The sequence below is a fragment of the Lepus europaeus genome, chromosome 15 (assembly GCF_033115175.1).
Source record: "Lepus europaeus isolate LE1 chromosome 15, mLepTim1.pri, whole genome shotgun sequence".
Taxonomy (NCBI): Eukaryota; Metazoa; Chordata; class Mammalia; order Lagomorpha; family Leporidae; genus Lepus; species Lepus europaeus.
The window spans coordinates 43,463,682-43,475,862 of record NC_084841.1 but is presented as its reverse complement, the minus strand read 5'-3'; the positions used below and the strand labels follow the sequence as shown (position 1 = coordinate 43,475,862).

The window sequence follows — 12,181 nt, the reverse complement described above, 5'->3', positions numbered from 1 at the left end:
AATTATATAAGACAGTCACAAAAGGTCAAATGTGGTAGATTTCATGTTTATGAGGTACCTAGAGTAGCCAAATTCAGAGAGACATAAAGTTTGACGGTGGTTTCCAGGAGCTCGAGGCAGGGGAGAATGGGGAGTTACTAAAAATTGGGTATAGAGTTTGGTAAGATGAAAACAGTTCTGGAGATGGACAATGATGATTGCATCATTAACAATGAGTATATTTATAATGTCACTAAACTGATCACTTTGGTTATAATGATACATTTTATGTTATATATATTTTACTATTTTTAATTTTACAAAAGTTCTTCAAACATGGGCAGCCTCCTATTAGGATACTGTGGAGTAATCTCTGGATTAAACATATCTATTTCCTTCAACTATTTTTGTGTGACATGAATTAAGTTCCTGCATACCTCATTCTGGCCATTCCAGACTATGTTTCTTTGTTCAATCCACAGGCTGTGGGCCTCAACAGGACTGGCCAGTTAAGAATGGAAAAGGCCCATCACCCCCCTCAACATGGGTACTAGGCTATCAACAATGCAACCAGAGCCTTACTTGTTTATTAAACCACTGCTACTTATAGAGCTAACTGCTCAACTGGCACATTCTAAAGTGCTACCGCTAAAGCCTTTTGTCAGTTGGAACTCATTCGGTAATTAAAGAAAATCAAAATCAATAAACACACAACATCTATGCAAGTTAACTTATCCAAAAAAGGAAGATATTAAGGAACAGCTTGATGTAGGTGTCAAGTCATGCTCCCAGGTCTCAACTACTGCTCTTTCCTTCTCTTGACCTAGCAGCTCTGTGGTTCTCCTGTCCTCCTTGTGTTGTCTTCATCCTTCTTAGACAACTGTCCACCCATAAGATGTCACCCAGGTTCGTGGGCATTGTTCCTAACGATCCCAGTCAATGGATCATTGCTCTCACATGCTTTTCTTGTGTCGCATCTCTGAATTCAGTCTCTGTGGCCAGCATAATGTGAGTGCTGAGAGCTCACTTCTAGGTCATATGTTCTGCCCTAAGATGCAGTTAATTCCATGGAGTCAGCATGTGGGCTGAACGTGGAGAGAATGTGTTCCCCAGAGACTAATCAGGTTAAGGTTACCAGCAGGGTGAGGGGAGATTGAACAACAAAAACAACAGCTTCAACCACTCTTCAGCTAGTTCAACTGGGTATTCTGTGGACTAAGATATGGTGCCCTGTGTTTATCCTTGTTACATATGATCTTATTGGGAATTTTCTGGCAGGGTAGCTTAGGGATCCTAAATCTACAAGATGGTGCACTCATTGTTTCGCTGCTCCACAGTGTGGTGCATGTGCCTTACATATCTTATTGCACTCAGTGATGAAGAGATTGTAAGTACACGTGTATGTGTTATATAAGGCTGTCAACACAGGGCCCCATCCCCAGGATCTCCTTCTCAGATGATACCAACAGCACTTTTGGATCCAGCCCCATCTTTGTCCTTAAGTCTGAGCTCTACTTCTTGTGCCCAATGAGAGAGTGAGCAAATCAAACTTACAGTATAGACTCCTTGGGAGGGTTTTGAGTAGATAGTTAATGTCCTACTCTACATATCATTTCTTTTTCTAGATATCACTAAGAGACATTTTCTCTGAGTCCCAGATTTAGAATACTCTCTCTCTCTATATATATATATATTATATATATATGCATATATAATATATATATAAAGTAGTAACCAGAGTAGCCATAACAGTAGCATACTATATACAATGTTTACACCAGACACTGTTCTAAAAGCTCATAGAATTAGACATTAACTCAATTTTTCCACACAAGAAATTTGTGAGACAGGTGGCTGTTGCAATTATCATCATCATTACCATCATCATCATTATCATTTGCATTTAAAGGCAAAGAAATTAAACCCAAAGAGGGAACTGACCCAAATTTAGAATAAGCAGTATGTACATCCTAATAATCTCTCTCCAAAAGCCTTGCACCTAACACAGAAATGGCATTGGACTTTGATACTCCTCACCTCTCATTTCCACCTCTCCAGCAAATGTGCAGACAAGACTGCTTAAAACAAACCAAAAACTACCCTGGATAAATTAGGGATCAGCCACTCACTTTACGAAACAGTCTACTGTCTTGTGACTCATTGTCAATACCAAATTTCTCCTGTGACATCAACTGGTTTCAAGTCATTAATGACAGCATAGAAATGCTGGGACAGAAAAACCAACCAATGGATTGGTCAACTAAACATGAATCAGAACTGAGACATAATCCTGGATAACATCCACGTTAGTAGAAAAATGCAGTTTTAAGAAACTTCGGGGATAGTGTTATAGCATAGCAGGTACAGCCGACACCTGTGATGCTGCCTTCCTATATGAGGGCAGGTTTGAGTCCCAGCTGCTCTACTTCTGATCCAGTTCCCTAATAATGCACTGGCAAAGCAGCAGAAGATGACCCAAGTGCTTGGGCCCCTGCACCCACATGGGAGACCCTGAGGAAGCTCCTGGCTCCTGGCTTCAATCTGGCCCAACCCTGGGTGATGTGGCCATTTGGAGGAGTAAACCAGTGGATGGAAAATCTCTCTCTCCTCTCTCTCTCTTCCTCTCTCTGTAACTCTTTCAAATAAATAAAATAAATCTTTTAAAAAAAGAAGTTTTACTTATGCACTTATTTTTGCCCTAAACAACGTCTATACTTAAGGCAGAGGGGGTAGGTCTGGTGAGAGGAGCTCAGCAGGTGTCTCACCAGGGGTCTCTGCACAGGCAGAATCTGCCTCCCAGCCCTTCCTGTGCTCCCCTGAAGCCACTTGACCGCAGGTCCATTGTCAGCTTTGGCAGTACTGTTGCTTGGTTGGATCATACACAAAGGCATGATACAGGTGGGGTTCAGAGGAGCTACACACAACTCTGTTTCTGGAAATGAAATCCACTCTCAGGAAACCCCAGGGGGGGCTTTCAGGAAGGAACAACTCCCAGAGATGAGGTAGGATTCAAAGAACAACGGGGATTAGAATCGCTAGGGACTGGCCATCACCCCTGTCCCTTGCAGCTGAAGGAGACTAGGAGGGGTCCGTTATGGGGAGCCCTGGGGAAGCTGGCTCTGCAGAACAGCCTCCTGCTAGAAGCTGCACCAGGGAGGGCAGGGGAAACGTGCCCATCTCTCCTCCCCTCCTGCCTCAAGCCAGTGCCTCCTAGGAACAAATGCTAGGGCGAGGGAGCCTGCAAATGCCGTCAGCAGAGGTCAACCCTCAGGACAGAGCTGGAGGGAAGGGTGGTGAATGCTCATGGAGGACAGAAGATGAGGAAAACAGTGCCTCTTTCTAAAGTGGCTGAGCCAAGTAACTGAAAGGGAAAGTTTCACATTTCTGGTTCAAATGGGAAACTCAGGCCAACTCTTGGCTTAGTGGTTAGGGCACTGCTTGGGACTCCCATATCCATCCCACGCTGGAGTACAAAATTGGACTTCTGACACTGCCTCTGATTCCAGTTCTTTTCTGATGTGCACCCTGGGAGGCAGCATATGGTAGCTCAAGAACTTGGGCTACACAGGAGGCCCAGACTGGGTTCTGGACTCTTCTCTTGAGCCTGACCCAGCCCCTTGCTGTGGTGGACATTTGGGGAATGAACGAGTGGATGGAAGATCTCTCTCTGTGTGTGTGTCTCTCTGTCTGTCTGTCTCTCTCTCTCTCTCTATATATATATATATACACACACACACACACACATATATATATATATCTGCATTTTAAGTACAGTGAAAAGCATTTTAAAAAGGGAGCAGAGGACTCAGAACCAAGACAAACCCCCCCCCCCCCCGCCTTCCAACTCTGACCTCACTGATTTCAAAAGAAGCCTGAATTCCTGGAGAGAGTCATAAAACCTCAAAGGACAACTACTCCCTTGAGCTCCCACCCAGCACACAGCAGCATTGCAAATGGCCCATGGTGGTCTACCTGTCTTCAGAAGTGGTGAGGGTGCATGTCATTGGGATGACTCAGCCATCTGCCTAGATTCCCTAGAGAGGTTTCAGTGAATCACTTGTGTGGGTGATGATGATTCGGGTGGTGTTGTTCTTCATGTGAACTCGCTCACACACTCACAGCGTGTCTGTTTGCTTCCTAAAGGTGACTCATCCGAGGAAGTTGACCTGACCATGGTTTATCAGGCAGCGTCACACGGAGATGTCAACGCTCTGACTGCAGTGATTCGAGAAGACCCTTCCATCCTAGAGTGTTGTGACAGCGAAGGTGAGACATTGACTCATTTTTTTGAGTCCAGAAGGCTCTGCTCGATCCTTCTAGATATAAAATCACATCTGCTGGTCCCTCTTATCCTGCAGGGACAAGAAATTCCCTGCCTGTGGCTTTGTGCAGACACCTCTGTATTTCTTTAAATAAGGGTGTTGAACACAAAGCTTCAGAATCTTTTACATCACCTCTTACAATGAAGTCAGATGGTCTGAGTTTGTTCCCAGCGTCTTCGAATGAATGACCAAAGTAGACATGCCAAGTAGTTGAAACAGGACTATGGAAAGAGCAAGTAATTTTGGTAGCAATGGATGCTGGGAACATGTTACTGTTTCCCGTCAAGTGACAAAGAATCTGCTTCTGGGAAGATGGGTTGATGTCCTCCCCCTTCTTGCCCACTCCCATTCTTCTGCTAAATGCAACTAAAAGCCTGGGGATTATGTACAAAGTAAACATAAAAAGACTCTGGAAAATGGAAAGAAAATAAGAGGTTGACCAGGATCTCGAGACCCAGTGAATAGCATGGTGGTGAGCTGTGTTTTTGTGCCATCTACCCCAGAGCTGGAGCAGAACAGAAGCTGGCAACCCAGAAAAATCAACAGGCACAGACAACAGAAGCCCACATTCTCTACCCAAAGTAGCGAGAGAGGAATAGCCTCTCAAAACTGTTGAGAAAACAATGGCTGTACTACAGCCAAACACCAAACAACTGTGGCCCCCAGCCTAATCCAGCAAAGACCAAGTAAGGAGCCTGAATCTTCACCTTCACCGGGTGGTAATGAGCTCCCCACCCCCTACCTGTGGGTATTGGCTATAAGAAAATAAGAGCAGGACAGGGAGGAGGCAAGAGACAAATTCACAGGCGGAGCAGGTTTATTCAAAAGGGAAGGTAAACCTGAGAGGGACTCACTGCCGGTGGGTACATAAGGTGAACATGTGACAGAAAACAAGACTTCAGTTTTGGGCTATGTTTATATAGCAGAAACTAGCTGAGCACCTTGACACCTTGACAGGGAGGGCATTGCTGAGCTGGCTTGTGCAGGCTTTTTTCTCTGGAGGTCAAGTTGAGATTGGTGAAGGAAAAAGTGGGATGCAGGAGAGAGTGAGTTGAAGGTATTTGAAGAAGATGATGGGAGAAGAATATCTCAGTGAGGCCGAAGCTGAAGTCTGCACCAGTCCTGTACGCTGGTGTTTGAGGAAGACAGCTGGAGGGCATCTCTGTGGGGATTCCTCAGCCACGTAAGCTGACTGAGCTGGCTGGCGGGGATAACAAGGGAGGAGCCTGAGGAATGCAGGGCGTGGGGTTGAACTAGTTGAAGAGGATGACAGGGTTAAGTGTCCTCATGGAGCAGGGTCTGGGGTCACGTAGGCAGGAAACTGAAATCAGTCTAAAATTTTGTTCTTGCTCCATTGATGCGGGCCAGCCGCACCTGTCGAACAGAACCTGAAGGAGGGAGTGGGAATGAAAAGAGGGACAAGGGCGCAGAGAATGGAGCCAAGACAAAAGTCTGATCAAGGCTCATTTATTCCAGCGTCTCAGTGATATTTTATACATAACCAGCTGCAGCTCAAGGCAACACAGAAGTGAACAACACAGGCAAGCAAGTTATCAGGCTTTCTGCAACACAATCATAACATAGTTAATTTTAGCAGAGTGTTCTTGTTTGATCATTCTCCTGGAGCATGGGAATAGGTGACTTTTTTTCCTCCTAGGAATTCCACAAGCCAAGACTGACCTTGACTTGTCTATGACTTGTTTATGGGCTGCCTACATCTCCCCCCTTTTTATTTAATTGAGAATGGCCTCTGTCTTAGGTTGCCCTCAGTCATCTCTGTCCTTACCCGTCATCGGTAACTCTGGCAGCTTGGCCTAGAGCCCTGTCTTAGGTTGGTACAGGATGCTGAGCGTCTTACCCGTCTCTGAGTACCATTCCAGCCCAACATTAGGTGAGAGATGAAACATACAGCCAAATATCAATTATTTTTGATTACAAAGGAGGTTTGGTATGAAGTTTTAAGTAATGAATGTCAGTCCATACAGACTGTAGCGAAGTCAGCATAAAATGCAGAACACACAGAAAACATCCCATACAAAGTAGGAAAAGCAGTAGTGGTCCAGTCAGCATTAATAACCAATGAATCCATTGAAACCCTCCAAAAGTTAGGGGGTTAGTAATAAACATATGTTGCATTTCACTCTTAAGTGTATCAATAACAGACTCTATATATGACACATTGTTAGTAATGTTAAAACAACATCCCCCAGGTACAGATTTACAGCTTATATGATTTTTTAACAGCAAATAATTGATAGCTGCACAGTCTAAAAGCACTCCTGAGCAAACCTGATCCAACTCTTCGACTATATTGGACAGTCCAGTAGCAGTAAGATTAATTGTTTTGGTCACTAAACATGCAAGCCTTCGCAGTCCACGGTTATTTCCAAAGGCCAGTCCAGGAACACTTACTACTGGTACAACCATGGCAAGGGCAGTGTCCTCGCCTATTAGGATGACGTTGCCATTACAGTCTTCAGGTGAAGCACGCCGCCGACGCGCTCTGTCCGCCGCTGTAAATACAGATGTCAGCATCGGGGCCACACGGCCCAGGGAGAAATTGCAGAAGTTATCAGAGGCTAACGATGTGAAGGCATATTGGCTGCATAGAAAAACCCATCCCTTAGGAGCCCGCGTCCCATTCTAGTACTGGATCAGGTCCATTCCATTGATTGGTGATAGGATCCCTCCATTTCACCATTGCTCTTTTCGCAGCTATTTTTAAACAGTTGGAATTTAACAGAGACATCAAGAGAACATAATAGATTACTTTAACTCATTGCTTTAACAGAGGATCAGATTTTGATTTTATGTCAAAGAAAATAGACTAATAGTTTTTTTTTTTTTTTCTGACAGGCAGAGTGGACAGTGAGAGAGAGAGACAGAGAGAAAGGTCTTCCTTTTGCCGTTGGTTCACCCTCCAATAGTTTTATAACCAAAAATGTCTTCTTCCTATAACATTTTGCAACTTTCTCACACCTTCTGTAACTTACTCAAACCTTTCTTTTTTTATTCCAGTATAGAGTAAACTAGCCATTAAGATAAACAATTTTTACAAACCATGTCCTTCCTTTATTTAAAAATCTATTTTCCTTTTAACTTTCCTTATTAAGAACACGCTTTTATACTTCTGACCTTTTACATCAAAATGATGGTATCTGGGACTGCAGCAGTCAATGGGAGAGTAACTTTGTTCAATTTCCTGTAATCCACAGTCATTTTCCAGGTTTCATCTGATTTCTTAACAGGCCAAATTGGATTATTCCTTTTAGTGGTTATGGAAATCATCACTCCAGCATTAATATAATTTTTTACTGTTTTAGATGTTTTCTCATGTCCACCTGGAATTCTGTATTGTTTACACTGAATAACCTTAGTTAGCCCTGGCAGCGGTACAGGGGCTTGATATAGTTTTCTTACCACTACCTAGCGGTTTGACTCCAAAGGGCAGCATTTTCTTTTTCCCAATTTACATTTATCCTGTACTGCTTTTTTAATTGTTTGCACATGCATCAGTATGCAGATAACAAAGTCCATCCTCACCTTCCCAAAGCCTATAGTTCATTCTCCTTTTCTACTGGTACCAATTGCAAACCTCAATAACTTGTGGAGGCTGTGCATTCCGTAACTTGCCATTCCAATTCTCACTCAATCCTGAGCAGAGAGCCCATTCCTTTGCCAAAGAGGCCAACTGAGGGTCTTTCCAGCCAGGAACATCACAGGTTACACATGTAACTTCAGTTTTCTTTTTAAAGAAAGGCATTGCTTTGTATACTTGCAGATCCTGCCAACTTTGCCAATTTGTGACAGCAAATTATTTTTCAGCTGTCTGCTGTGCACAGACTTAGTTACTTTTAGTTTAATCTGCAAGAATATACGCTGCAAGCCTTGTAGTGCACACTAAAATTATTTAGAGGAAAGATGGTAAAGGAGCATAGATTAACAGAATGTTGTAATAAACACGGCTCCATTGCTTTAATGATACTATAGCAAGACGGTCCACTGATCCCTGTAGGAAGGGCCTGAGGCTGGCCCCACTTCCAGTTTCCTGAACTCTGTTTTTTAATGAATTACCTTCTTTATCAGTTTTGGAGTGACATTTTTGGCCCAATGCCTTCCCCTTTAGCACCGGGGGCAAATCCCAGGAGGAGCCTTATTTTGATTTTTGACTTTTGGACAATTTTTTGTACTGCCCACATTTATAGCACCCTTATTTCTTGGGCATAGCCCTCCTTGATTATTTTTATAATGACATACCATGTAGAACGGCAGGTCCTGAATGTCCTGTTTTTAAGTGAATCCGTTTTGCTAATCCCTCATCAAAGGAACTGTCACAGAACACCTTAGCCACAATAGCCAATCGATTTATGTTCACATTGTACTTATGTTTTGTAGAATTTACAGTACTGTGGTCATCACTAGGCAATCTTCACACAGCACCGGAAAAGAATCCATACTGAGAATTAAACATCATTAGTAATCATCACGGGCACGTTTAACGTTCAGCTTGACTGCGTGTTCCCCCAGGATGAAACAGCAGCAGCAGAGGCTTGCTCCGGCTCCGTCTTAAAGCCCCCAAGGACAAGGGTGGCTCATTGCTGAGATTTTAGGCAAGCAGTGCATCCGGTCCCGGATCTTGGCCAGAGAGCCGAGACATGAAGCATGCCCACCTGTTTATTAGAAACATTCCTTTATCCCCCTCCTCGGGAACTGGCCAGGCTCCCAAGGAGCAGAAGGTCATCTGGCAGCAAAGTTACTTGTCTACCAGAGCCAAACCTAGATACAAGCCTCTCCATCCCAAAAATCTGTCCTTACATTTGGCTCTAGGGTTGCATTGAGAGGTAGACATAATTAACACATCATAAGAATACAATACAAATTTTTCATACAAGCATACATCCAGCAATCAAACACAATAATATTTAACGTGTTTTAAGGATAAATTGGAACATATCTAAGGGAATTAGCCTCTTATTATCTGTAATTGTTGCATTTTTGCAAGTTTGTGTAATCTTAACTATTTGTGGCATATTTTGATTTACATTATTTTGTAAAGCAAACCAAGCATAATCTGTCCAAGCATTCCTATCAATAATAGGGTAGAGTTAGTAATAATACAAAAACAGAATGGGTAGTCCGGACACTTTGCCACCACAATTCCTCATTTCACATAGTAATATTAACTTTATAACAGATAACATTTACTTCAAATGAAATATTCAAATGCAGGGTGGGGGGTGTCCAGTGTACACTGATCTATATTTTTTACTTCCAGTGTTTCTTATCCACAACACCCTCTTCAACAAACCAAGGACTAATTTTTTCAATAGCACTGATAAATTACTCTATGGTTTGTTTCTTTAACCCTATTCTCTACATCTGCAAGAAAGTTTTCACAGCCTTTGTCACGGCTTGCTTTGTTTCTTTAAATGCGCATTTAAATCTTTTCCGAGCAAATCCCAATGTTGCTCATCCACGACTCCTTCTTCTGCGAACCAAGGACTGAAAAAGCATTAATGAACTGTTCTATGGCTCGCCTTTTTTAACCCTATTCCCTGCGTCTGTAATGGAGTCTTTATAGCCTCTATCACGGCCTGCTTACCTTGTGCTTGTCCCATAATTGCCCCTTTCACACCTATCCGGAGGCAAGCGGTATTGGGTCCTTACCGTCTTCCTCTCATTATTGTGTTGTCGCTGCAGCCTTTCTGGCGGGGTTCCTAACTTCTGTCCCTCGTATTCAGGTCCCTGTTCGGGCGCCACCTGATGCGGGCCAGCCGCACCTGTCGAACAGAACCTGAAGGAGGGAGTGGGAATGAAAAGAGGGACAAGGGCGCAGAGAATGGAGCCAAGACAAAAGTCTGATCAAGGCTCATTTATTCCAGCGTCTCAGTGATATTTTATACATAACCAGCTGCAGCTCAAGGCAACACAGAAGTGAACAACACAGGCAAGCAAGTTATCAGGCTTTCTGCAACACAATCATAACATAGTTAATTTTAGCAGAGTGTTCTTGTTTGATCATTCTCCTGGAGCATGGGAATAGGTGACTTTTTTTCCTCCTAGGAATTCCACAAGCCAAGACTGACCTTGACTTGTCTATGACTTGTTTATGGGCTGCCTACACTCCATCATTGTCAGAGCCACATTAAGAGGACTTTCACCCCTACCCAGTTGTAATGAAGAGTCTTGTCTCCCAGGTGTTAATGGAAACCAGCTAGGGCACCTGGACTTCCAGTCCCATCTCACAATAATGAGATGACACCCCCCACCCCTTTACTTCCCGATCACAGCAGTGTCAAAATAGAAGGTTTAAGTAAGATCAGGAGTCTCATAATACCCAACCTGTCCAGGTATCAACAGGAAAATTACTTATACCAAGAAACAAGAAGTTCTCAAAATGAATGAAGCAACAGACTCAATAGATACCAACACCAAGATAACAGAGATATAGACTTATCAGACAAGGATTTTCAAGTAGCCATGACAAAAATGCTTCCACGAAGCAAATATCCTTGAAACAAATAGAAAAAACACGGGTGGGTGTTTGGCACAGCAGTTAAGATACCACTTGGGATGCCTGTGTTCCTCCATGGAGTACTTGTTTGAATCCCAGCTCCGCTGCTTCTAATCTAGCTTCCTGATAATGTGCATCCTAGGGGGCAGTAGAAAATGGCTTAAGTACTTGGGTTCCTGCCACCCATATGGAAGACCTGGATTGAGTTCCAGGCTCCTGGCTTCAAACTAGTGGCTACCCTTTTGTTAAAGGCTTTTGGAGAGCAAACCAGGGGTTGAAGATCTCTCTCAATCTCTCTATCTTTCAAATAAAATGAAAACACACACACACACTGGAATGTCTCAGCAAATAAATAAAAGATATGAAGAACAACTAAATAGAATTTTAAACTTGAAAAATATAATGATCACCATTAAAACCTCAATGGATTAATTCAGCAGAAAGAAACCAGAAGTCAATTAACTTGAAAAAAAAATTACAGTAAATATCAATAAGAAATAGATCATTTGAATAACCCTATAACTATTAAGGAAATTGAATTTATAAATTAAACATTCTCCAAAAAAGAAGTCTTTGGGCTTTATACAATTTCATGGAACATTTCTACCAACTTTTTTTTTAAAGATTTATTTTATTTATTTGAAAGACAGAGCTACAGAGAGAAGTAGAGACAGAGAGAGAGGTCTTCCATCATCTGATTCACTCCCCAATTGGCCACAGCAGCCGGAGCTGTGCCAATCCGAAGCCAGGAGTCAGGAGCTTCTTCTTCTGGGTCTCCCACGTGGGTGCAGGCCCCAAGGACTTGGGCCATCTTCTACTGCTTCCCCAGCAGAGAGCTGGATTGGAGGAGGAGCAGCCGGGACTAGAACCGACGCTCATATAGGGTGCTGGTGCTTCAGGCCAAGGCTTTAACCTGCTGTGCCACAGCAGTTGGCCTCTCTACCAACTTCTAAAGAATAATCTGAACATCTGAAATAAAATAGCTAAATAAATAAATAGCCTCAGGAATCTATGGGACTATAACAAAAGATCTATCTTATTTTTTCCTGTTCCTGTGTTTTCTAGGAATTCTTAATGATTTTTATTCCTCCTGTCCCAGGAAGAGCTTGGAATTCCTTTACAATGGCAACAAACTGCTCTTTAGAGAGGTTGCTCTGTAATTCCCCCACGGTAATTTTTCTTGGGGAGCGGGAGGCAGGCTATGTTTCTTTTTCTTTTGTTTTTAAAGCACACTCATCTGAACATCTTCAATGGGACTGAAAGTGGGAGATGACAGAAGTCAACAGTTAGAAACATTTCTATGGTAAGTGCAAGAGGCAGGTTAATTGGGCCCATTCCTAGCTTGTACTGACTGCCTGTGAAAGGA

At 43.0% G+C, this 12,181-nt stretch overlaps 1 protein-coding gene across 1 annotated transcript in view; it reads left to right on the top strand.

The window, feature by feature from the left end:
- The first annotated feature begins 4,124 nt into the window (after positions 1 to 4,124).
- Positions 4,125 to 12,181, top strand: part of ANKRD55 (ankyrin repeat domain 55) — an 86,737-nt gene continuing 78,680 nt past the window's right edge. Inside the window, exon 1 of the mRNA XM_062212081.1 lies at positions 4,125 to 4,245. Within this exon, the coding sequence (XP_062068065.1) occupies positions 4,152 to 4,245 (94 nt within the window). The 5' untranslated portion in view covers positions 4,125 to 4,151. The remainder of the gene's footprint in view (positions 4,246 to 12,181) is intronic.